Source organism: Muntiacus reevesi, chromosome 1, assembly GCF_963930625.1.
Source record: "Muntiacus reevesi chromosome 1, mMunRee1.1, whole genome shotgun sequence".
NCBI lineage: Eukaryota > Metazoa > Chordata > Mammalia > Artiodactyla > Cervidae > Muntiacus > Muntiacus reevesi.
In genome coordinates, this window is record NC_089249.1 from 111,523,250 (window position 1) to 111,550,350 (window position 27,101).

Consider the following 27,101-nt stretch of genomic DNA (forward strand, 5'->3'; position numbering starts at 1 on the left):
TGCTTCTCCTATGAAGATGAAACCTAATATTCTTGGTTACAACCTGGTCTGAAGGAGAAAGGAGGCATGGTGAAGGGCTTACCCAAGAGCTCCTGCTAGTGATAGCTAAAGAGCAACAGATTCTAGGTGTTCGTATTTAACTCTACATGTGAGCAAGACTCTCATCTCTATTAGGGCTATCCTTATTCTAAGAGCAAATATGTCTGCTTAGCCTGTGCTGGCCTTTCCAAGTATTGAGTAATTACCAAAGCCCACTATGCTTTGGCTATTTCTTTGGGATCATGAAAAATTTATGTCCCCAGGGACTTCCCTGGGGGTCCAGGGGTTAAGAGTTCTCCTGCTTCCAATGCAGGGGGCACAGGTTCAATCCCTGGTTGAGAACTAGACCGTACATGCTGAGGGGCATGGTAAAAAAAATTTATCTCCAGAATCAGAGGCTCAAGAAATCATCCTCAGCCCCAATCCCATACAAGAGGAAATCCAGTCACTGCAAACCTCTAGTAGGTTGCCTTATCCCAAGAGCTAGAAGTGGGCAAGACTGATCTGTGAGCAGTATAATGTCATCAGACTCAGGGAACCAGACAGCCAGGGAAAATTCTGGGAAGGAGCAAACAAAAGATAATTGCAGAAACCAGGAAAGAGCAAGAAGATCTAAAGTAGACATTAGGAGATAAAGATCAGAGGAATTCTCTCAGTTACAGGAACGTAGCCATAGTCTTTTCTTTATTTTATATTGGTTAATGCATTCTTTCTGCATACTTTAGATTTTTTAATTCATTTGTTCTGTGTTGTTTATTAATGTAATTAAGACTGCATAGAGTTTTGCCAAGAGAATGCACTGGTCATAGCAAACACTCTCTTCCAACAATACAAGAGAAGACTCTATATATGGGCATCACCAGATGTTCAATACCAAAATCAGACTGATTATATTCTTTGCAGCCGAAGATAGAGAAGCTCTATACAGTCAGCAAAAACAAGACCGGGAGCTGACTGTGCCTCAGACCATGAACTCCTTCTTGCCAAATTCAGAATAAATTGAAGAAAGTAGGGGAAACCACTAGACCATTTGACTTAAATCAAATCCCTTATGATTATACAGTGGAAGTGACAAATAGATTCAAGGGATTATATCTGATAGACAGAGTGCCTGAAGAACTATGGATGGAAGTTCATGACATTGTATAGGAGGCAGTGATCAAGACCATCCCCAAGAGAAAGAAAAGCAAAAAGGCAAAATGGTTGTCCGAGGAACCCTTACAATAGCTATGAAAAAAAGAGAAGCAAAAGGCAAAGGAGAAAAGGAAAGATATTCCCATTTGAATGCAGAGTTCCAAAGAATAGCAAAGAGAGGTAAGAAAGCCTTCCTCAGTGATCAACACAAAGACATAGAGGAAAACAATAGAATGAGAAAGACTAGAGATCTCTTCAAGAAAATTAGAGATACCAAAGGAACATTTCATGCAAAGATGGGCACAATAAAGGACAGACATGGTAGGGACCTAACAGAAGCAGAAGACATTAAGAAGAGGTGGCAAGAATACACAGAAGAACTGTACAAAAAAGATCTTCACCACCCAGATAATCATGATGGTGTGATCCCTCACCTAGAGCCAGACATCCTGGAATGTGAAGTCAAGTGGGCCTTAGGAAGTATCACTACAAACAAAGCTAGTGGAGGTGATGGAATTCCAGTTGAGCTATTTCAAATCTTAAAAGATGATGCTGTGGAAGTGCTGTACTCAATATGTCAGCAAATTTGGAAAACTCAGCAGTCGCCACAGGACTGCAAAAGGTCAGTTTTCATTCCAATCCCAAAGAAAGGCAATCCCAAAGAATGCTCAAACTACCGCACAATTGCACTCATCTCACACGCTAGTAAAGTAATGCTCAAAATTCTCCAAGCCAGGCTTCATCAGTACGTGAGCTGTGAACTTCCAGATGTTCAAGCTGGTTTTAGAAAAGGCAGAGGAACCAGAGATCAAATTGTCAACGTCTGTTGGATAATCAAAAGAGCAAGAAAGTTCCAGAAAAACATCTACTTCTGCTTTATTGACTATGCCAAAGCCTTTGACTGTGTGGATCACAACAAACTGTGGAAAATTCTGAAAGAGATGGGATATCAGACCACCTGACCTGCCTCCTGAAAAGTCTGTATGCAGGTCAGGAAGCAACAGTTAGAACTGGACATGGAACAACAGACTGGTTTCAAATCGGGAAAGGAATACATCAAGGCTGTATATTGTCACCCTGCTCAGTTAACTTCTATGCAGAGTACATCATGGGAAACGCTGGGCTGGAAGAAGCACAAGCTGGAATCAAGATTGCCAGGAGAAATATCAATAACCTCGGATATTCGAATGACCACACTTAAGGTAGAAAGTGAAGAAGAACTAAAGAGCCTCTTGATGAAAGTGAAAGAGGAGAGTGAAAAAGTTGGCTTAACGCTCAACATTCAGAAAACTAAGATCATGTCATCTGGTCCCATCACTTCATGGCAAATACATGGGGAAACAATGGAAACAGTGGCAGACTTTATTTTTTGGGGCTCCAGAATCACTGCAGATGGTGACTGCAGTCATGAAATTAAGACACTTGCTCCTTGGGAGAAAAGTTATAACCAACCTAGACAGCATATCAAAAAGTAGAGACATTATTTTGCCGACAAAGGTCCGTCTAGTCAAGGCTGTGGTTTTTCCAGTAGTCATGTATGGATGTGAGAGTTGGACTATAAAGAAACCTGAGTGCGGAAGAATTGATGCTTCTGAACTGTGGCATTGGAGAAGACTCTTGAGAGTCCCTTGGATTGCAAGGAGATCCAATCAGTCCACCCTAAAGGAAATCAGTCCTGAATATTGATTGGAAGGACTGATGTTGAAGCGGAAACTCTGATCCTTTGGCCACCTGATGCGAAGAACTGACTCATTTGGAAATACCCTGATGCTGGGAAAGATTGAAGGCGGGAGGAGAAGGGGACGACAGACTGTGAGATGGTTGGATGGCATTGGTTCACCGACTCAATGGACATGAGTTTGTGTAAACTCCGGGAGTTGGTGATGGACAGAGGCCTGGCGGGCTGCAGTCCTTGGGGTCGCAAAGAGTCAGACATGACTGAGCGACTGAATTGATTGAACTGAAGACTGCATTCTTCTCTAAATCATTTTTTCAATTTTATCATTGGTTTTAGCTATAGTTTCTGATATTTAAAAAAATGTATTATTATTTATTATCCCCATATGCTTAAAATTTCAATTTAGGCTTTTTCTTTGACTCAAGAATTAAAAGAATATTTTATATTTTCCAGGTAGATTTTTTTGTTAATTTCAAATTTTTTATCATATTGTGACTGGAGAATACTGTTTTCTGCTATGTCTATTTAGTGGAATGTGTAGAGCGTTTGGTCTAATTTTGTAGATGTTCCATGGCCATTTGGAAAAGTCTGTTCTCAGGGCAATTAGATGTACCTTATTAGCCAGATTATTGAGTTCTTCTGTGTCTTTTTTTGTAAACTTTTTTTATCTGTCATGGGCTAAGAAAAGTGAAATAGGGTCTCCTACTTCTAATGCTCTTCTCTTTATTTCTTTTTCTATTTCTTATAGATTTCATGTAATGAATTTTAACGTTACTTGATTTACTTTATAGAAATTCGGGAAGGGGGAGGACTGTGAGGGAGAGGATATGTGTATACATATAGCTGATTCACTTCACTGTACAGCAGAGACCAACAACATTGTAAATCAGTTTTATATTCCAATTAAAGTATTAGTACTGTAATATCATCATTGCGAATTATATGTTTTAGCATTCTAAAAATTCTAACATTTTCTTTTTTGCCTTATTTAATGCTCCCTCACTTAAAGAGGGGGATTCAGCCTCATCTGGTATAAGATTGTAGCTTAATTTTTTTCTTTGTGTTTGGCTGGTTTACCTGTACCATCTTTTATTTTTCAACTTTTTTGATATTGTCTGTTCTCTGAAATTATTTTTCTTACAATAGGTAAGCTTATCCCATTGACATTTACAGGTATGTCTTAGTTCTGTATCACATTTTATGAATACTTTTTGTTTTTAAGGATTGATTTGGTTTGTATCTTTCTCTAGAGGGTATATATTTGTTTTATGCTTTTGTTCCTTTTGATAATTTAGGAAGGTTTGTATTCTGATTTTAGCTCTTCTAGTGGTTAGCCTTATACTATAACTTTTAAAAACATTTTTTATTCTGTATTGCTTTAGGCCACATCTATTTATTCCCCACTACAAGCAGTGACAAAATTATTATACTTCTATTCATCCCATTTCCTTTACCTCATTTTAATGAATACATCATTATTATTCTTCAAATTATCATCTCTATACTTTTGAATATACTCTGTCTCTATTATTTGATTTATAATAAATAAATAATATCTTTTGACCTTGGATAGTAAAGATAAGGAAATCAACATCCTTTTGCCACCTCTCATCTTCTTACATCTCCCCTTCTTGGTATTGCTAATTGTATTACATTTACTGGTATAGTTTATAATATTAACATTCTGAACAGTATACAGTAGTGATTAAGAGAATGAGCTCTGAACCAGACTGCTTAGGTTGAAATCTTGGCTTTATCATTTTGTAGCTTGAGGAAGTTACTTGATAGCTGTTTCTGTTTCCTTATTTTTATAATGTTATAACAGTAGGTTCTACCTCACAAGGCTGTTGTCATTAATAAAAGTGTAGCACTGGAACAGTGCCTGATACATGGTAAGCATCTAGTAACTATGCAATACTGTGTTAACAGTTATTATGAAATAGATTCTCAGGGTGGTTTTCATCCAAGTCCTACATTCAACTGGCTTCCATGTGCAGTTTCTGTGTTCATCTCTTGGTTGCCTCAAGTTCATTCTCTAATAGTTCTTCAAGAGATACTAATGGGAATTATATCTTCTGATCCTTAACATATTCAAAAATATTTGATGCCTTTTACTTGAAAGAAAGTTTGGCTATGGAAAATAAGAAGAGCTATTATTGAGCACTTATTAAAATCACAGGTGATCCATTCTCATTAAATGATTATAGCTCTTAATAGTGCTATAAGTCAAGAAGTATTTACATCTCCTTTTACAGAAGAGAAAATTAGGACACAAGGAGATCACACTTCTTTCTCAAACTTTGCTGGCACTGCACTACCTTTGAGGATAGCTGTTGAGAAATATGAGTCCAATCTGATTTATTTTCCCTTAAAAATTCTTGATCTTTTGCCTGTTTGCTCAAAGTCCAGTAAAATTCAGTGGGATATGTCACAGGGGTCATTCTGTGTCAGTTTCCTTGGGACACTGTGAGTCCTTTCAATCTGTATATTAAAGACTTCTTTCACTTATATGAAGTTCTGTTGAATTCTACCTTGATTATTTTTTTATTTTCCGTGTATTCTGTTCTTCCATATATGGATATGCTGGATATCCTTTGTCTTCTATATCTATAATTTTATCTCAAATTCTTTTTAGTTCTTTTTAAATTTCTGTCTTATTTTGCTCACTTTTCTCAACCTAGCCCTCATAAGTCTTCCTGTGTTGTTATTTTTGTCTTCACCCCCCCCTTTACCCATTCATACTATGTCTTTAATTTCTGTATTTGTTTTTCTTTTTCTTCCTTTCTGAGTTCTGTTTACTTCATTTAAATTCAGTTCTTTTGTCTCATCATCATGTCTCCTGTTTTGAGGTCTTAAACTATTTCATTAAGTCTTTTGAATTCATAGCAATATGTTTGCTGTGCTTCATGGCAGTATTTTTCTGGAAAAAATTTTTGTTTGAGATGTCCTCTTCCTATTCCTTTCTTCCTTTTCCTTATAGATTTGCTGTATAGATCTCCAGCTTGTTTTGAGTATTACTCATTACTGAATTAAAGGAGTTCTTCAGCTATTTTCAGGAAGCAACTGAGGCAGTGAAATGAGCAGGGGTGAAACTCCTGTGGCCCAGAATTTGTGTGTGTGTGTGTGTTAAGAGAAAAAGAAAATGTGAGACACAGAGACGGAGACACACATATTGCTTTAGCCTATCTGTCTCCTCAGCAACTACAGAGATGCTCATAATATAGTCTGTCCCAACCCTTATTTTATTTACAGACTGCCTCCAACATAGATAAGATTTTTAAGGATTTTATTAATCAGTGCTGCCTTGCCCTGGTGGCTCAGAGGTAAAGAATCTGCCTCCAATGCAGGAGACGTGGGTTTGATCCCTGGGTCAGGAAGATCCCCTGGAGAAGGGAATGGCAACCCGCTCCAGTATCCTTGCCTGAGAAATTCCATGGACAGAGGAGCCTGGAAGGCTGCAGGGTTGCAAAGAGCAGGGCACGACTGAGCACACACACACACTGCCTTGCCCTGCTACTTCATGATGCCAAATAAAACTTTCACTGCAAACCGGAGAGATGGGTCTGGCCCTCAGGCATACCACGTAGTCAGTGCTCTCACAGCTTTGAGAAGTGAGGTCACAGCAGGTATTTAACCTCAGCATCCTTCTGTACTCTGGTGTGATTCTTACTGTATTTGGCAGGCCATCCTTACTTATTATGCCTTAGGGTTACATTGGTACTTTATCTTGTCTAAGGATTTGGTTTCTTTTTTCTTTTCTTTTGGTCGCAACACACGGCTTGTAGAATCTTAGTTCCTTGACCAGGGATTGAACCCAGGCCTATGACAGTGAGAGCAGAGTCCTAACCACTGGATGGCCAGGGAATCCCCATCTGTTTTTTTTTTTTTTTTTCTTGTTTTGGGGCAATATCAAGGAGACAAGTTGACAGAAGTGCCTTGTTATTTTAAAAATATTTTGGTATTTTAAACTTTATTTTTTAATTCATTTTAAAATAGAGCCATTTTTAAAAATAGACTGCCCATCTCCTCATAGGCAGTAGGTACCATACCACCTCAGGCCATGCTAAGTGGGAAAAAAAATGACTTCAAAGTTCTGTGCACACCCGAGTCACAATAAGATCTCTCATAGTTACGTAACTAGTAAGGAGCAGAGCTTGGATTCAAATCCAAGTCTGTCCATATCCAAAGTCTGAATTATTTTTATCACAGAACTTTCTCTTAGAGAATGTAAATATTTCTTTACGGTGTCTTTACTATGTTTCTTCTTTTTTAATTTTAATTTTATTGGCGTATAGTTGGTTTACAATACTGTTAGTTTCAAGTGTACGGCAGAGTGGTTCAGTTCTACATATACGTATATTCATTCTTTTGGATTCTTTTCTTTATAGGGTATCACAGAATCCCGAATAGAGTTCACTGTGCTATATAGTATTCCTTGTTGGTTATCTGCCTTATATGCAATAGTGTGTGTGTGTTCACTTCATCCTTCTGATTCATCCCTGCCTCTCATTTCCCCTTTGGTGACCATAAATTTGTTTTTTATATCTGTAAGGCTGTTTCTGTTTTGTAAAAAAGTTCATTTGTATCATTTCTTTTTGATCCCACATGTAAATGATACCATATGGTATTTGTCTTTCTCTGACGTAATTCACTTAGTGTGGTAATCTCTAGATCCATCCATGTTGCTGCAAATGGCATTATTTCATTGGTTTTTTTACGGCTGAGTAATATTCCACTGTATATAGGCCACATCTTTATCCTTTCCTTTGTCAATAGACATTTAGGTTGTTTTCATATCTTGGCTGTTGTGAATAGTGTTGCAGTGAACACTAGGGTGTACGTATCTTCTTGGATTACGGTTTTCTCCTGATATGTGCCTAGAAGTGGGATTGCTGGATCATGTGGTAGCCCTATGTCAGTTTTTTTTTTTTTTTTTTTTTTCCTATGTCAGTTTTTTAAAGAACTTCTATACCGTTCTCTGTTGTGATATACCAACATCAACAGTGTGGGAGGCTTTCCTTTTCTCCACACTCCAGTATTTATTGTTTGTTACTTTTGGATGATGGCCATTTTCAGTGGTATGAGGTGATACCTCTTTGTAGTTTTGATTTGCATTTTTCTGGTAATTAGTGATGTTGAGCATCTTTTCATGTGCTTTTTAGCCATCTTTATGTCTTCTTTGAAGAAACATCTATTGTGATCTTCTGCCCATTTTTTCATTGGGTTGTTTTTATTTTGACATAAAGCTGCATGAGCTGTTTGTATGTTTTAGAGATTAATCCTATGTTGATTGTTTCATTTGCAAATATTTTAATATGTTTCTTCTTGTGAACATTTTTCTATTAACTACTTTTTTATTTCCTGGTTTTTAGTGTGACAAATACAAGACCGGAGTTATTGATGGGCCTGCATGTAATAGCCTTTGTGTTACAGAAACTCTTTACTTTGGAAAATGCTTATCCACCAAGCCCAACAATCAGGTATGGACATTATGCATTAACATTCCAGATTTATGGTGCTATCTGATTTTACCTTAAACTACTCATTAAAAGAACTGTTGAACTGGAACTTTAGGATATTTTAATTAATTCAATTGTATAGGTATTGACTCACTCATCTAACAGGTATTTATTAATCCCCTAGTCCCAGCATATTCCATACACTTATTTTAGCTGTTAGGAAAACAGGGGTGATTAAGATAGATAAGATTATTTCCTATGGGTCTCACGTTATCCCAGAGGGATAAGGAACACAAACAGTTGATAGATAAGTAAATAAGTAAAGTAATTACAGAATGTGGTATGTCTTATATAGGATATACACAGGGTGAGTTGATGAAATATACTCATTCCTTTTATAGAAATTTAAAGTAGATTTTAAGTCTATAATACTAGCCATGTTTAAGAAGTTTTCCGAAATAAAGTCCAATATTTGAGTATCTGCTGTTTGCTAAGTACTGCTAAGGCATTGGGAGAGACCATGGGGAACAAGACAGACAAAACCTCTGGCCTCGTATGCCTTATGTTTCATGTGAAAGAAGACAGATGATAAAGAGTCAATAAAGAAATAAGGTCATTTCATGGATTCCCTGGTGGTACAGTAGATACGAATCCGCCTGCCCGTGCAGGGGACACGGGTTCAATCTCTGGTCCAGGAAGATTCCACATGCCACAGGGCAACGAAGCCCACGCGCCACAACAGCTGAGCCCTGGAGCCTAAACTGCTGAGCCCGCGTGCTTTAACTGCTGAAGCTCATGCACCTAGAGCCTGTGCCGTGCAACACAAGAGGCCAGCAAAATGAAAAGCCCGTGCACCACAGCTAAGAGTAGCCCCCACTCACTGCAGCTAGAGACAGCCCATGCATGTCCATGAGGACCCAGCACAACCAATAAACAAATAAAATAGAACATCAAAAAAATAAGATCGCTTCGGACAGTGATAAGGGCTATGAAGAAAATAAAATGAGGTCATGGCTTAGAGAGTAACCTGTGAGGGAAGAGGGATCTACTGTAGGTAGGAAATTAGGGAAGGTCAGCATAAGGTGACCTCTTGGCTGAGACTTGAATGATGTGAAGGAATGAGCTGTATGAAGATCATTGAGAGTACAGTCCAGGCAAAACCAGTAGCAAGTGAAGGAGGTCATGAAACAGGAATAATGGTGGTAGGTTCAAAGAACAGAGAGAAGACCTGCATAGATGGGATATAGAGATTGAGGCAGTAGGTGATTGGAGAAGCAGGCCAGCTTATAAGAAGCCTAGCAGACAACGAAAAGGGCTTTGGACTTTATTCTGATTGAATTAGAGGGTTTGAAGCAGAGGAGTGAGTAATAGTGTTACTAATTAACATGGTCACATTTATTTTTTACGTATAAGCAACAGTAGACTGCCTGGGTTCACAGGCTAGTGTGAACCATTGTATTTCCTTCAGCATACTGCTTCACTTCTCTCTGCTTCAGTTTATCTATCAGTGAAGTCAGGGTAATAATGGTATCTACTGCATAGGGTTGTTATAGGGAGTAAGATAATCAAATAAATGAATAGATCGTAGCATAATGTAAAGCACCATATATTGTTAGATTGTTAAATAGCTAGATAGTTAATAATGACTAATTCTGGGAAGTAGGGAAATGGATGTTGAACTTTTCATTTTCCTGTGTAATTTGACTTTAAAAAAGATTATAGCTATAAATACTTACATTGAGATAAGATCTCAAATAAACAATTGAACTTTACATTGTAAGGAATTATAGAATAAACTAAATCTAAACCTTGCTGAAGGAAGGAAATAATACAGATTACAGTAGAGATCAAGGAAATAGAAAATAGAAAAAGAATAAAATCAATGAAAACAAAAGTTGATCATTTGAAAAGGTCAACAAATTTGACAAACTTTTAGTTAGATGGACTAAGAAACAATGAGAGAAGACTCAAATTATGAAAATCAGAAATGAAGCAAAGGCATTACTATCAGTTCTACGTAGAAAAAAAGGATTATGTGAAAATACAATGAATAGTTGTACAGCAACACGTTGGATAATTTAGATGAAATGGGCAAATTCTTCCTAGAAACACAAAATCTACTAAGAAATAGAAAATCTGCATAGACTAACAGGGAGAGTGAATCAGTAATCAAGTCCCCCAACAAGAAAGGCCCTGGACATCTGGGTTTCTCTCATGAATTCTAATAAACATATAAAAAACTAACACCAATCCTTCTTAACTTTTGATGGCTCAGCAATGAAAATTGATCAATGTAAGACATGACATTAACATAACAAAGGGGAAAAAGGAATCCCACAATTAATGCAGAAAAAGCATTTAACAAAACTCACAATAAAAACACTCAACAAACTAGGAATAAAAGGCAACTACTTCAACATAGTAAAAACCTTGTGTGAAAAACCTACAGCTAACATCATGCTCGGTGGTGAAAGACTGAAAACTTTTCCCCTAAGATCAAGAAGAAGGCAAGGATGCCTAGTTTCACCAATTTTGTTCAATATAGTACTGGAAATTTTGGCAAGATCAGTTAGAGATAAAAGACATATAAATTTGAAAGGAAAAAGTAAAATTATCTCTTGATAGATGATATGATCTCATTTGTAGAAAAACCTAAAAATTCCACAAGATTATTAGAGCTAATAAATGAATTCAAAGTCAACCCACAAAAATCTGTTGCGTTTCTATACAGTAACAATGAGGGCAGATATATAGACTAAAGGAATATAATAGCCCAAGAATAAACCCAAACATATACAGTCATATAATTTTTGACAAGGGTGCTAAGACCATTCAGTAGGGAAAGAGCTCTTTTTTTAACAAATAGTACTGGGAAATCTGGATATACACATGCAAAAGAATGAAGTTGGACCCTTACCTAACACCATAGGCAAAATTCAAGTCAAAATAGATCAAAGATCTAAAGGTAAGAATTAAAACTATGAACCTCTTAGATGAAACATTAGGTAAAAGCTTTGTGACATTGGGTTTGGCAATTATTTCTTCCACAGTCAACAAAAGAAAAAATAGACAAATTGTACCTCGTAAGAATTTTTAAACTTTGTCTATCAAAGGTCTATATCAGTAGAGTAAGAAAGAAACAGAATGGGAGAAAATATCTGCAAATCACATATCTGATAGGGGATTAATATCCAGAATATATAGAGGGCTCCTAAAACTCCACAACAACTAAAAAAACCCAGCTGTATTAAACCCAGCTGGACTTCCCTGGTCCAGTGGTTGAGAATCCCCCTTCATGCAGGGGACGTGGCTTCGATCCCTGTTCAGGGAACTAAGATCCCACAGGTCTCAGAGCAAATAAGCCCATGCACCACAGCTAGAGAGCCGTGTGCCAGAACTGGAGAAAGCCCACCCATGCGCTCCTAGGAAGACCCAGAGCAGCCAAAATTAAAAAAAGAAAAAAATGGTCAAAGAATTTGAATAGACATTTCTCAAAAAAAAGATACACATATATCCAATGAGTACATGAAAAGGTGCTCAACATCACTGATTATTAGGGAAATGCAAATCAAAACCACACTGAGGGAAACTCCCTGGCCGCCCAGTGGTTGGGACACCGTGCTGTCACTGCCGGGGCCTCGGTCCGTTCCTGGCTGGGGAACTAAGAACCCACATGCCACGCAATGGCCAAAAAGAAAAAGATACCACTTCACACCCATCAGAATGGCTACTGTTAAAAAAAAAAAAAAGGTGTTGGCAATAATGTAAAAAACTAGAACCCACTATTGGTGGGAATTTAAAATAGTATAGCCACTGAAGAAAACAGGTTGGCAGTTCCTGAAAACATTAGAAGTAACATGACCTTATGATTCAGCAATTCCACTTCTGGGTATATATGTAAAAGAATTGAAATCAGGATCTCAAAGATATATTTGTAGATCCATAGTCATAATTATTCACAATAGCAAAAACATGGAAGCAACCCAATTGTCCATTGATGTATGAATGGAAACGCAAAATATAGTATTATTCAGCATTAAAAAAGATGGAAATTCTGACACTTGCTACAATTTGGTAAACCCTGAGGACATTATAAGCTTGTAGAAAAGGACACTTACATAAGATACTAAGAGTGAGTAGCCTGAATCAGAGACAGACAGTAGACTGGTGGATGGCAGGGCTGAGGAAGGGGGCAAACAGGGAATTATTGTTTAATGGGTAGTTTCAATTTTAGAAAATGAAGAGTTCTAGAGACAGATGATGGTGATTGTAGCACAAGTTCATGAAATCTAATATCATGGAACTGTATGTTAAACATGGTTAAGATGGTAAATGTTCTATTTTTTATATTTTAGCCTGATTTAAAAACTGGGAAAAAAAAAACAACCCTGGAAAACAATAAAATTGATCATGGTAAAAATATACATATATATTTAGGTATGCTATATTTTTTAATTAGGAAAATTAAGGGAAAAAAGCTTTGAAGTATGATTTCAGATTTGCAATTCAGAAAGAAAGTCAGCTCAGTGTCGATGTTTTGTTGCTCGTTTGTGGTTTTTTAGAGGTGTTGGTGGTTTAGTCCCTAAGTCGTGTCCGAATCCTGTGGCCCCATGGACTGTGGCCCACCAGGCTCCTCTGTCCATGGGATTATCCTGGCAAGAATACTGGAGTGGATTGCATTTCTTTCTTCAGGGGATCTTCCCATCTCAGGGATCAAACCCGTGTCTCCTGCATTGAAGGCAGTCTCCTGCATTGCAGGTGAATTCTTTACTGCTGAGCCACCAGGAAAGCCCCTTTTTTAAGAGGAGGACACTAAAAATATGTAGATTAGATGAGGTTTCCTACTCTGCCTAAAGCATAATTTGTCATTCTTTTCACAGATATATTTAGGGATTTGGGATAATCTACCAGGTGTTGTGAAGTGTCAGATGGAACAAGCACTTCATCTTGATTTTGGTACAGAATTGGAACCAAGAAAAGAAATAGTGCTGTTTGATAAGCCAACTAGGGGAACTACTGTCCAGAAATTCAAAGAAATGGTCTACAGTCTCTTTAAAGTAAGTATATGCATTCATATGTTGCTAGTATGATGTGGTTCTCTTCTAGAAGCTGGCAGGATCTCATCATAAGCCATAAAAATGTTGCTATTCTTTGACCTATATCAAGGACTCTATCTTGAGGAAATAATTCAAAGAAAAAAAAAAGGAGGATGTTTACTTTAACATTACTTATTATAGCTAAGAATGTCCAGATGTGAGAGTTCATTAAAATAGATGGGCTACTCTATAGCTTGACATTATAACGGGTACACTGGTTTTAAAAAGGTGAAATAAAATTAGACGACCCAGATTTTTTTTTTAAAGAATTAAATAGAAATATTAAAAGATGAAGATAACACTTCTGGAAAGAATATTTTCTCATTTCCATTGTGCTCATATTCTCACTCAAAATCTTTTTCTTTGGACAGTTTATACTTTTAGACTGTTTTGTGCCAGGGAACATTCACAAGGAAATACTTTTTAACCTTTACTATTGGAACAATATACTTGAATGAAATGTAAAACAATTACAAAATAAGAGATAGTAATTTGTAGTTGACCTTTATAACTTCGGATATGGGCAACTTACACTGCAATTTTGCAAGTATGAACAAGGCCAAGAATAATTAAATTAATGGCTTGGTTAACTATCTACAGGGTTTAAGGAGATTATGGGAGTTATGGCAGTCATTTCTTAACAGACAAGTATACTTAGCAAAGTGGGTTTTACTGCAAGTACCTAAAGCATAGTTCTGACTTGACAAATATTATAAATATCTGGAAATGTATTAAATCTCCTGTGGGTATTCAGTAGCAAGGTTATTACTTAGCAGGGTTATCATCCCCATAAAGGAAGTTAGTATGTACGTTACACATGGGATACTCATTTTTCATACCTTTTGTGTAATTAGCCAAGTTCTTATCTTTACAGGCAAAGTTGGGTGACCAAGGGAACCTCTCTGAACTGGTTAACCTCATCTTGACAGTAGCTGACGGAGACAAAGATGGCCAGGTTTCCTTGGGGGAAGCAAAGTCAGCATGGGCACTTCTTCAATTAAATGAATTTCTTCTTATGGTGATACTTCAAGATAAAGAACACACCCCCAAATTAATGGGATTCTGTGGTGATCTCTATGTGATGGAAAGCGTTGAATATACCTCTCTTTATGGAATAAGCCTTCCCTGGGTCATTGAACTTTTTATCCCATCTGGGTTCAGAAGAAGCATGGATCAGTTGTTCACACCATCATGGCCTAGAAAGGCTAAAATAGCCATAGGACTTTTAGAATTTGTGGAAGATGTTTTCCATGGCCCATATGGAAACTTCCTCATGTGTGATACCAGTGCCAAAAACCTAGGATATAATGATAAATATGACTTGAAAATGGTCGACATGAGAAAAATTGTGCCAGAGACAAACCTGAAAGAACTTATAAAGGATCGTCACTGTGAGTCTGATCTGGACTGTGTCTATGGCACGGATTGTCGAACTAGCTGTGATCAGAGTACAATGAAGTGTACTTCAGAAGTGATACAACCAAACTTGGCAAAAGCCTGTCAGTTACTCAAAGACTACCTACTGCGCGGTGCTCCGAGTGAAATTCGTGAGGAATTAGAAAAGCAGCTGTATTCTTGTATTGCTCTCAAAGTCACAGCGAATCAAATGGAAATGGAACATTCTTTGATACTAAATAACCTAAAAACATTACTGTGGAAGAAAATTTCCTACACAAACGACTCTTAGTTCATTTGGACATTGTGACCATTTTAAGAAACTTAGCACTTCAGAAGAAAACTATTCATCATTTTTTCTACATGGCTTGATTCAAACCCTTGTGTTAACAAAACTCCTTTCCCCTGGTCCTAAGGAAGTCATCATCTTAAAACACATGTTGACTGCTGAAGGCAGGAGTTACAGGATCAAAAGGTCCAAAAAATTTTATTCCTGTCCTTTTAGAAACTCTTGGTACACTTCCTAGTACATCCACTGTGTAACTATTTTGACTAATGACTTAAAAGATGACTTATAATACTGTGAAAAGCCTCATTCCATAAACATCAACAGTGAAGAGTATTTTGTAGATTTGTTAGCCAAATATCAGTGCTGGAAATTGTGTCTGCATTGAAGCTGCTATTTAAAAAAAGAAAATTTATAAATTTACTAATGTCTTAGCATGGTAAAGTTTGCACATTAACAGGAATTAAGACTGCAAAGCAGGTAAATTAAAATTACTCCTTTATAAACAGGTGTTGGGTTACTAGCATGGTTTCTTGTATTATACACTTAATCCATTTATATATCAAATTTTACGTGGCTTCAGAATGTTGAGTGGCCCTTACCCACTTGAAACCCATCAGGAAGATTCTTTCTGGCAATATGTAACTAACTGCCAATTTCAGGGGCTGAATATGGATGAGCTTTCATCATCCTAGATTTAAAGCATCTATATCTTAGTAACCTGCCACTGGTCCTTCAAAAGGCGCATCTTTAGGCCATAGACCCAACAGTTCCACATATCTTGAATCTGAGCTATTCAGAGTAGGACTCCCGAAATCATAGAACTTCCTATTAATAACTGTTTTCAAACATTATTCCCTGCTGGTCAAAGAGCTGTTTCTTAAGAGGCATGTAAATTTACCCATCTTACACTCTGTCATATAAATTTGACATACAAGGGTTGATATGTGCTCTTTTGTTTATTCAGATCTGGCCATGTGCCTTTCAACTTTATAAAAAGAAACATCTCTTGTGAGAAAGACCCAGTATTTTCTGCTCATAGCCTTTCACCTGGTTAAAATGAATATGTTAAAATTATATGACCTTCATGGGACAGCTTCCTCTGAAAAAGCCATGAATTAGCAGACCCAGTATTTTCTGCTCATAGCCTTTCACCTGGTTAAAATGAATATGTTAAAATTATATGACCTTCAAGGGACAGCTTCCTCTGAAAAAGCCATGAATTAGCATCAGTTTTTCTTACTTTAAAATTGTAAACTTTGAAGGTACTTTTTCTTCCCACTTATCATGTGGTTACAATAAATGAATTGAAGAAATACTTCTAGTGGAAGGTTTGTCTGTTGCTTGCCAGACTTGAATTAACTCCTGTCAGGAGGAACTGATGCCCAAGAAGCAGATATGAACCGTCAGGCAATATGTAAGCCCTGGGAAAAGCTATACTTGTTTCTGGAAGGAAAATACTGGCTATGTCAGGTGCTTTCCAAAGTTCCATTAACAAGAGCTTAACACAAACAGCTGCTTATTCAATAAGTTTATTATTGTCTTATCTGAAAAATCTTGATAGAAAATTGTGGTTTGGTTTAACTCTCGGCAGCTCGTTCCTGAGCTCTAAGGAAGCTTGCCTTCTTCTGAGCTACCCGATCTTTCTTCTGGGCAAGTGACATTTTGGGACGGTTCCACCTAGGAAACAAAAAGAAAAGAAAGGGATGTAATTTTCATAGCTAAAGAGCACAGAGAATATTTAACTTTGAAAAAGACAGACTTTAAAAGTCAAATAATCCATTTCTCAACACATGTACTCATTTATGGTCTTAGTCTAACTTTCCCAAATTCCAACTTCCGTGATATTGTCCTATTACATCACAGGGCCAAAAATCAAGTAAAGATTTAAGTATAATGCTTAGACTCACTATTACTTTCTACTCTAAAGATCAAAATGTGAAAGACTAGTAGAAAGTAATTCTCTTTAGTTAGCTTATTAAAAGATGCAGTAATTGGGACTTCTCTGGTGGTCCAGTGGTTAAGACTCCAAGCTCCCAATGCAGGGGGCATGGGTTCAATCCCTGGTCAGGGAATTAAAATCCAATGTGCCATGCAACATAGCCAAAAAAAAGGGGGGGGAGGGCAGTGGTTACAATGTACTGGGACAGAATGAGCCACCTCGGTAGCATCCGAGGCTAATACATTTCTATCACCACAATTACTTTAGCAAACCTGGTTCCCCTCACCTCTGCAACATCATGCAGGGCTAGTGATCGAGTTTGCACAACTTCAGAGTCTGAGAGAGATGCAACAAGGCAAGAACCCCTCCCAACCTTTCTTCCCCCTCCCCCCCAAAAAAGAGATACACACCTCTTCTTTTTAACTTCTTTCTTAGGCTTCTTCTCATACACTGGATTCTCTCGTATCGCAGCATGAGCTTTCTTATACATCTCCTCCATCTGAAACAAAGCAAAGCAAACAGTACTTGGTTTCATTTCATATGCCCTAAACAATAATACGACACACTATTCTACTGCTTGCTCTATTTTGTCCAAGACAGATTCTCAAAAGGAGTTAAACTAAGTCCATGTTGGTATCTGTATGAAAACCACATTTTCCTAAATCCCAGTTTTTACCACAGGCAATATGAACTGACACTATTCACAAAACATAACTTAATCTTCCTTAAAAAAAAAAAACAAACACAAAAATTTCTCAGCTGTTCAGCTATACTTCTTGAGTCAGGTTCAGAATAAATTGTTCCTGTAGAAACACATACTATGCTCACTTAAAACCATCTGACTTAAATTCTTTCATTCAAGTGCGGATACATGCCAGCATTTAAGAGGTTACAATGAAGAATATGTGGGCCAACAAACAAATGTCAACTACATCTCTGTTCTCCCACATTCCCCATTATTTCTATTTTCCACGAATTTCTGATAGGTCTTTACAAAAGTTATTCCCAGGATCCCATATTAGGGACCTCCTGATCTATCACCACAAATTACCATATCTGGCAGTATCAGGTCTTAGTGGAATCAGAAAGAGGTCTCAATTTCCCTAGAAAATCCTGAAAGGCTATTAGAAACATTACTGAGAATTTTGTTCTAAAATTTAACAAAAACAATGTTGCAACTCTCTGAATTGTTTCCATACTCCCTAACCCAAGCAAATGACCACCAATCACAAGGAAAATCAAGTCATGAAGAATAAAATGTCTAAAACTCAGTAACAATTACCTTCTTCCTTAAGAATGAGTCAAGTTAATCCAGATCTCTACAACTTCTTATTCAACATGGATAACATGCAATTACTACATGCATTTGTATAAAACTCATTAGCCAAGGAAAATAATGCAAAAACTTGAAACAGCACTTGAGACCTCAAATACCTAAATCCCTTTTGAAAGTTAATTTCTCTACTTCTCTTAACTATTACAGCTCTCTACTGTATTTAACAAATTTAATGATTTCAAATGCACCCATTTAACAAATCTAACCAACCCAGTTCATTTCTTCCACAAGATCAATTCCAGAGGAAATACAACCATGTATGTAGATAACACCATGAATTTAGTTTATAAAAAGACCACTTTCTGTTGGAGACACCAGATGTCTGCAGATTTCAGGAGGCACACATAAGCAAAGAGGCCTCTACAGATAAAATGAATGAGCTAACTGTGAAAGGATTAGCCAAAGAATGGTCTGGTTGAAGTATAACATTCATTAAGAAAGCATTAGGAAGCAGACATCTGAAAACACATGTATGGATTAGGAAGAAGTTTTACAGGCAAAGCAGAATCAGTCAAAACTAAAAGGTATTTTTAATACTAGGGTGATGTCAATAGTAACATAAAGAAATATACTCATGTGAAAATTAACACACATCTACATTACTAATATAAAACTACCCATTTCCTAGCTCAAAAACTCAGAACTATAGTGTTTATTCAGTCTTAAGACTGTGTACTAAGCATACAAATGACAGTAAGTATCTTCCCCCCAATTATAATTCTATTTTAAATATAATCTTTAGACATAGGTATACCAAAATACAAACTATGCACCAACAGAAAGAACCTAATAACAATTATTTAACATATAATCTATCAATTTACATACAATTCTATATTTATAGGTTTTACAATAACTTGTGATTTTGGTGTTCTATGCCCTCATTATCAAAACTAGCACTATCATCTTCAATTACTTCAATGTGTTATAAAGATAGCCCTTAGACTCAACTTTAGGGGTGATAAACTTCACAACATTAAAGTAACTTTTGAAAACACTTCTGCAACATCACACACAACTAGTGACAGACCCATCGCTCTCCTTTTATGTGCATGCCTGAGACACTGAGACAATCAACACGGCACTTATCGGCTATGATGAAGAATGAACCCTTTCCCCTATTATCTCAAAAAGAGGGAAGTTTAGTAAATAGCACCTCTTATCAGAGTAGATTATAACCATGACCACACGAATGAATTTAACTATAGAACAGCCAAATGCGTAAGAGCCACCAAATGCTTTAGATGTAGATGCTTGAAGCTTGCCGTCCTTAAGCATCTAAAAGATTCCTAAAAGCATGCTGACAAGCCTAGCTCCTCCTCATATCTTTTCTGACTTTTTAACTTGCCCTGGGCCCAATATCCCAACTTCATTTTAAGCCAAAAACAGTTTTTTAAGGTCTGTCTATACCTACGAACATGCCCTTATTCAATTTTAACTGTTAACCTGAAATAAAACTGTTAACGTATCTACCCAAAATAAATAGAAAACCTGGTTCTATCAATTTACCAATACAGGCATTTAAAAGTTTTTTACCATGTCTGGAGTCACGTTGTTCTTTATGTACTGAGAGAACTGTTTCTTGTAAGCGTCCTCGTCCTCTTCTATCAGGTAGCGCATGTAGTCCGCGACGTTCTGCCCCATGATGTGCTTTCGGTGTACCTCAGCACTGAATTCTTTGCTTTCTGAATCATAACCAGGGAACCGTTTGGTACTGAAATAAAGTTTCCCATATTTTAGTGATACTGGTTGAAATAAGTTTACTAGCAGGAATTCGTTTTAGTAGCTGCCATCAGTCCCGTCTTGAAACAATTAATTGCATCATATGCAACCAAAGGACCAACTACTGACTGCTCAGTTAGTGGGATATCATCATTCAGCAGCTAATTTCTGAATTCCTGGACAGAAAATCATGCCACAAGCACCTTTACAAACCATTAAATGAACCAAGGCCATTATAAAGTTAGTTCTCCATATTTCATACACACGTTTCAAAATTACTCTCCTGAAAACCTACAATTACTTAGTGGTGCTTCAGGGCACATGGTAAGTGATTTGTTCCAGATTACATTTAACAGGTGCCTTGCAAGATAACTGGCAAGACACAACCCCCTCCCCCAAAACCCCCTACATTATAGAAATAAGTGCCAGTTAGGTTGTATTTTACTGTTTACCACTCCCCTGCCAAAAAAGGCAAGTGAGGGGGAGGGGAAGTATTGGTGGAATAGAGTTGCTAATTTCTAACCAAAACTTCCCTTGTGGCTCAGCTGGTAAAGAATCCCCCTGCAATTCAAGAGACCTGGGTTCGATCCCTGGGTTGGGAAGATTCCCTGGAGAAAGCAAGGGCTACCCACTCCAGTATTCTGGCCTGGAGAATTCCATGGACTGTACAGTCCACAGGATGGCAAAGAGTCAGACACGCCTGAGCAACTTTCACTTTACTTCAACCAAAACTTAGCCACACAAAAAGGTAGTGGTTTCAACACTGGCTTCTCCACTTACTGGCTCTAAAACCTTGGACAATTCATTTTACCTCTGAAACCCAGTCTCTTTATTTATAAACCATGTTACAATTTCCTTCCCACCCTGCCCAGTTCCTTTTACACAGTACCCAGCACATGGCAAGTACACAATGATACTACTATTACTTTCACTGGTTCAGTTTTCTCCAAAGCCCAATTAATTAGAAACAGTGCAGTTTTGGAGTCCAGGAAATGTGTCTTGAATACTATTATTACCTGTGAGGGATAGACAAGCCTCCATCGACAGCTCCCTTTAGGGCCCCAAAAACTTTATTCCCGGTAGTAGTTCTGGCAAGTCCTGCATCCAAGTAACAGGTGAAGGCACCAGGTTGACCATCAATACTTTCCACATTGTATTCATCTCCAGTCACTTCGACTTGGCCTTCATAAATTTTGTCCATACCAAACCTATTAAGAAGCTATTAACAAAGAAGCCAGTCTAAATGCTTATCAGAATATATTCAAACTCTAATACCTCAAAATTCACAACTTTAATAGACAAAAGAATTCTTTCCAATTCACTTTTCTCTTTATCCCAACCTACTTTTAAAGAAATTTCAGACATCCAATTTTAATCACAAGTATAACTGTTCAACAGTTTCTGAACTGGCTACACTGTCCATACTTGATTTTTGTAGCAATCAATTAGGACACGGTACTTAAAAGAACATCTTTTTTTCTCTATGAAGGTACTACATTATATTAATTAAGCCACTACTCTGCTAGTATACATCAGGTGGCTATGGTTTCACAAGTAGTGCCTTTGCACTAAAATGCTCTCATATAAAACACAGTGTTCCCCATCCAAACATGTTTATAACCAGTGAAGATGTGGGTCCCCAACAATGACACAAGCTTAACAATTCCAAAGCAAAACAAGGTCAGTAACCAAGAAAACAAAAACAAGGCAAAAAAAAAAAACACTTTCACTTCCTTTCTGTATTATAGGAAATACTGCCACCCAGAGGCAAAGATTATTAAAACAAAACTGAATACTCCCACCAATGCCTACTCCCACCCCAAAAACTTAAGGCACTGCTTCTCAAAACTTAGCATGTATGTAAATCACATGAACATCCTATCAAAATATAATTTCTGAAGGTGTGGAGAACAGTCTGCATTTTTAACGTATGCTGATGCTCACAAAAGCTACACTTCTGAGTAGATCTGTCCAACAACTAGCCACCAACCAGCCACAGCCAGTTATTCATATTTAAGTTAAAAACTCAGTTATGAGTAGCACTAAAAACATTTCAAGCACTCAATATATGTGGCTAGTGGCTACCACATCAGACAGCATAGATTACAGACATCCATCGCTGCAGAAAATTCTACTTGCCTAGATACACCTAACAGGAAAGAAAACTGGAGAGAAAAAAGGCTTCCCCAGATTAGAAACTGTATCTGTTAGAAACAATGTATTTATAAAATTATCTTCTGTGGTGTTGCCCTTGTAGACCACCACAGGCAACAAGAAGCACTCCTCTGTCCCCATAGTTGAAGGTATCTGATCCATGTATGAACCATCTATGTTGCAGACAACTCCAGTGAGCTAATTCCAAAGTATGCCAACTGAAATAATGTTGTACATACCCTGCGGGCCAGCAGCAGGCCAGTACAATATGCTGCAGCATAATTTGTCAGGCCAACCTTCACACCATATTTTGGGAGTTCGTGAGCATAAGCTGCACAAACTATCATATCTCCTTCTATACGGGCATAAGCAATCTATAAAAAAGGAAAAATGAGGTTAGTAATCTGTTTTCACTGATTACTTGTCCCAAGTATCTTCTTTGTCAAAGGACTTAAAAAAATAGATACAGACCTGCATCACTTAAGACTTGTCTTTGTTAAACCCACTCACTGTTTCAACTACAGATTTATGGCTTCATCAACTACAGCAGGTAGGTTTGAGTCAAATGCCACAATACAAATGTCTCAAATTACAGTTGGTAATGCACAGGGAAGCCTGGTGTGCCGCGGTCCATGGGGTTGCAGAGTCAGACACGACTGAGACTAAACTGGACGAAAGAGCAAACTGCTGCTTTCTGAAAATCTTTTACATGGGAGACACCTTCATACATATTTACTAAAACTACTTCAAACAATATACAGGAATAAGAACACTTAAGAGTCTAATATTCACACCCACCTACCTCTTCATAACAAATTATATTATCCTACTGGAATTACAATGGGCAAGAACCTTCTACTAGGTCTTAAATTTATCTTCCCATCCCCCCCAAAATAGCACAGAACCATAAATTTCTCTAGCCGCCCCCTCAAAAATGAATGGATTAAACTAGGGTAGGCTTGCCGAAGAGCTGATCTTCAGAGTATTTTTTTCTTAACAGTACCAATTTTCCAGATTCCACCTTCAGACCTACTAAAACAATGATTCAGTGAACGTTTTTCAGAGTGCCAGGCACCAAACTAGACGGACCTAATGCATACATTTGTTCTGCTTCCCAAGTATGTCTCTAGCATAGTGAGGGAAGAAGTGGGGTGGAGGTTATCAACTATTATTTAAGTCTAAAATACAACTTACCTGACAAATGATATCTCTGTTTGTTACACGAACAATCATTCTGTATTTAGGTGTGTTGTACTTATTTTTATCTTGGATAACCAATCGTTTCCGAGCATAGTAGTCAGTTTTGCCCTCTGAAAGAAAAAAATAAATTAAAACAGTCCACTCGGCTACAAAGCAGAATCTTCCTACTGAGAATATGAAAACCTGACCATACCTCGCCTTCTTCTGAATTTCACTTGGTATCTCTTGAAGTAGGCCTTGTTCTTGACAACTTTCACAAACCCCTTTAAGATAAAAGAATAAGTTATTAAAACTTTGATAAATGTTTTAGCTTGATACCTTTGACATTTGAGTTAACTTTGTAACAAAGTAACAACTTTGTCACAAGTAACAACCTAAACTTCAAAAGTGAATCCAGAAAGTCATCACTTTCTCAAATCTGAGAAATCAAATCAAATCATTTTTCTTCTATTTCCCATCTATCAAGACTGACAGTCTCAAACAACAAAATAAAAATGAATCAGCGCCAAAATAGGAAAGAAAAAACAAACAGGCCAATTTATTATAGTAACCAGATATAAAATGACCACTATTAAAGTTTTAAACACTCTCCACTTTCATTCCCTCTCTTGGACCAACAACAATCCTTGCGTCCAACTTTTGCTTAAGACAACTATTTTGCAAACGTCAGTCTGTTCTTAATGCTGTCCCATTTCGTGAACCTAATATTTTCCCTCTTTCCACGAACTATTTCCAAAAACCTAAAGTACTTGTCAGGAAACAACCGGCCAGGCACATATTCAGCAATTACTCCCGATCAAAACAACAGTCCCCCCCAAGCTACAGCAGCACACCACCCGAAAATTCACTAAAATCTGGTACCAGCGACGATTTAGAGAAAAAAGCAGGAGAGGCACACCAAACTAAATGGGTTTTCTTTCGGGGCCCAAAGACACCACAGCCTCCAGGTTTTACTGACGGTTTGGGTTTAAAAGCCACTTCTTCGGCCCAGTAACACAGGTTTTCCAAACAACTTGCCGACCCCGACGCTCCCTCAGAAAACCCACCAGTCAGGAGCAGAGCTGGGTCCGAGAAGCCACAGCCCGTCTCCACTCAGTAGTCTGAGACCGACTCCGTGCAATCTTCCCTTCCGGGCCGCCTGCCGCAGCTCCCCTCTGCCAAACCAGAACTATCCACACCGTTTGTCTGCTATACTCACCTCATCCTCAACCCCCGGTCCCAGCTCCCGTCTTCTTCAACCCCTCCCCCCACTAAGCTTGAGCGCCGAGGCAGCCATTAAGGCCACGCTGGGAGCTGCAGCCCGACCACAGCGGAGCCGGCAATCTAACGCCATCCGACTCCTGCGCCGCGCTAAATGGACTCTAGGCGGGCTTTAGGACAAGGAGAGGGAAGCCCCACGCATCTGTAGGCCGAGCAGCGGGATACCCACTCACCATCCTGCGGAACAGAACCCCGATTCCGCGGCTTGTCACAGAGCTGCAGAACCAGCACGGCTCCGTGGGGGAAAAAGGCCGCGGCGCGCGCGCAGGCGCAGTATGTAGCGCCGACGATCACGCCAGCGACGTGTGGAAGAGAGACCAGCCGGTCGGCCGGAGCGCAGTGTGCCTCCCCCTGCTGGTGGGAAGACCGGTGCTGGCCTTCCCCTGCCCCCGACAGACCCTCAGAGCCGCGGAGTCCCGCAGCTCCTGACTGGTAATCCGACAGGGAGCGACTGGGAGCACTAGCGTGGAGGATTATTAACGGCCTTCACTTTCCTATGCTAGGAAGTTGTTTCATACCAAACCTGTATTACTTTTGTAAGAAAGAAAAAAAAATGTTAATTAAGTAGGATGAATTTGCTGTAGAGCACTTCTGCCTGCTCCTTGACTACGCTTCCGAGTCCAGGGCATATGCCCCTCACGAAGCCTTGCCTTAGTGCTCCAAACCTGGGTTAGGGGCCTTCCCACCGCACCTTCGTACCCGCCTAGCCTACCCGAGATTGTAAACTCCCTGAGGGTAGTAGGCCCTGCTGTTAAATTCCTCTGCTTCTCTAGCACTTAGTCTAATCTGTCTGATACTTGATGAAACTGCAAACAAATCCAAATTGAGAGACATTCTACAAAGTAACTGGTAGGTATCCTTCAAAAATGACAAAATCATGATAGATAAGGAAAAACTAAAGAACTATTCCAGATTGAAACAGACAACTACATCAATGTGCGATTCTAGGCTTCATCCTGGACAAGAAAGGAGAAAAAAAAAAAGGAAGGGCTTTTTTTTGTTTGTTTGTTTTCTACAAAGAATATTCTCAGAACAGTCAGTGAAATTTGAATGAAATCTGTGGATTAGATGGTGGTAATAGATCAATGTCAATTTCATTCTGATAACCACACTATGGTTATGTATGAGAGTGTTCTTGTTTTTCAGGAAATATACTTTGAACTATTTTGGAGTTCAAAATAGGCATTGTTTCACAACTTAATCTCAAAAGATGACAAATAAATTACAAAAAATATATACATAGTAAAGAGAAAGAAAATGAAAAAGCAGATGTATTAAAATGTTAGCAATAGGAAACCTGGAAGAAGGATATATGGAAATTTTTTGTACTACTGTTCTTACAACCAATTTTTTATTTTGAAATTATTTCAGAAGAAAAAATAAAACATTGTGGGGACTTTCCTAGTGGTCCAGTGGCTAAGACTGTGTTCCCAATACAGGGCACCCAGATTCAACCCCTGGTCAAAGAATTAGATCCTACATGCCTCAACTAAAAATTCCTCATGCTGCAACTATTAATAAAAAATCTCGCATGCAACAACGGAGATTGAAAATCCTGCTTGCTGCAACTAAGACCTGGAGGAGCCAAAAAAAATAGAGAATGTTAGGAATTCCCTGCTGGATCAGTAGTTAGGAAATCCCTGGTTGAAGAACTGAGACCCCCACAAGCAGCTCATTGTGGTCAAAGGAAAAATAATTAAAAATAAAACATTGATTCCTTTTAAAATAGGAGATATTTCTCTTGTTATTTGAAGTGAAAACAAACTCAGTTTTATCAAATATGTCAAATATTTAAAAGAAATAGAAAATAAATCAGTGATTTTTAGTTTTGGTAGAAGATTTAATACCAAAATACGGAAAGTATTCTATGATATCAATCCATGAGGTACTTACTTACTGCCCAAATCATCTAGATCTTTATTGAAACCACCATCAGTTCAGTTCAGTCACTCAGTCATGTCCGATTCTTTGGGCCTCCATGTACTGCAGCATACCAGGCTTCCCGGTCCATCACCAAATCCCGCAGCATACTCAAACTCATGTCCATTGAGTCAGTGATGCCATCCAACCATCTCATCCTCTGTCATCCCCTTCTCCTCCTGGCTCCAATCTTTCCCAGCATCAGTGTCTTTTCAAATGTGTCAATTCTTCGAATCAGGTGGCCAAAGTATTGGCGTTTCAACTTCAGCATCTGTTCTTTCAAAGAATATTCAGGACTGATTTCCTTTAGGAAGGATGGGTTGGATTTCCTTTCAGACCAAGGGACTCTCAAGAGTCCTCTCCAACACCACAGTTCAAAAGCATCAATTCTTCCACACTCAGCTTTCTTTATAATCCAACTCTCACATCCACACACGACCACTGAAAAAACCATGGCCTTGACCAGATGGACCTTTGTTG

The 27,101-nt window shown here is 38.1% G+C and overlaps 2 protein-coding genes and 2 non-coding genes across 5 annotated transcripts in view; 1 reads left to right on the forward strand and 3 right to left on the reverse strand.

Moving 5' to 3' along the window:
• DIPK1A (divergent protein kinase domain 1A) overlaps window positions 1–16,403 on the forward strand; it is a 118,254-nt gene extending 101,851 nt beyond the window's left edge. For both annotated transcript variants that reach the window (XM_065908628.1, XM_065908617.1), the window contains exons 3-5: window positions 8,224–8,331; window positions 13,191–13,367; window positions 14,281–16,403. In XM_065908628.1, the coding sequence (XP_065764700.1) occupies window positions 8,224–8,331; window positions 13,191–13,367; window positions 14,281–15,093 (1,098 nt within the window). In that variant the 3' untranslated portion in view covers window positions 15,094–16,403. The remainder of the gene's footprint in view (window positions 1–8,223; window positions 8,332–13,190; window positions 13,368–14,280) is intronic.
• Window positions 16,404–16,603: 200 nt separating this feature from the next.
• Window positions 16,604–24,975, reverse strand: RPL5 (ribosomal protein L5). Its single transcript, XM_065908639.1, has 8 exons — window positions 24,875–24,975; window positions 23,635–23,704; window positions 23,436–23,551; window positions 22,481–22,615; window positions 21,104–21,306; window positions 19,902–20,079; window positions 17,440–17,528; window positions 16,604–16,767 (listed from the first exon to the last, which is right to left on the reverse strand). Exons 1-8 carry the CDS (start codon window positions 24,875–24,877, stop codon window positions 16,668–16,670), a joined length of 894 nt encoding a protein of 297 aa, XP_065764711.1. The 5' UTR covers window positions 24,878–24,975; the 3' UTR covers window positions 16,604–16,667.
• On the reverse strand, window positions 17,222–17,354 carry LOC136156398 (small nucleolar RNA SNORA66). Its single transcript, XR_010660959.1, has one exon. It is a non-coding gene; the product is annotated as a small nucleolar RNA SNORA66 (small nucleolar RNA).
• On the reverse strand, window positions 20,151–20,246 carry LOC136156383 (small nucleolar RNA SNORD21). Its single transcript, XR_010660948.1, has one exon. It is a non-coding gene; the product is annotated as a small nucleolar RNA SNORD21 (small nucleolar RNA).
• Window positions 24,976–27,101: the final 2,126 nt, after the last annotated feature.

Coding starts and splice junctions, on each gene's coding strand:
- RPL5 (XM_065908639.1), bottom strand. Junction 21,307..22,480: donor GCCTGCTGCTGGCCCGCAGG/GTATGTACAACA, acceptor CTTTGTTAATAG/CTTCTTAATAGGTTTGGTAT. Junction 17,529..19,901: donor ACAACGTGACTCCAGACATG/GTAAAAAACTTT, acceptor GCTTTGTTTCAG/ATGGAGGAGATGTATAAGAA.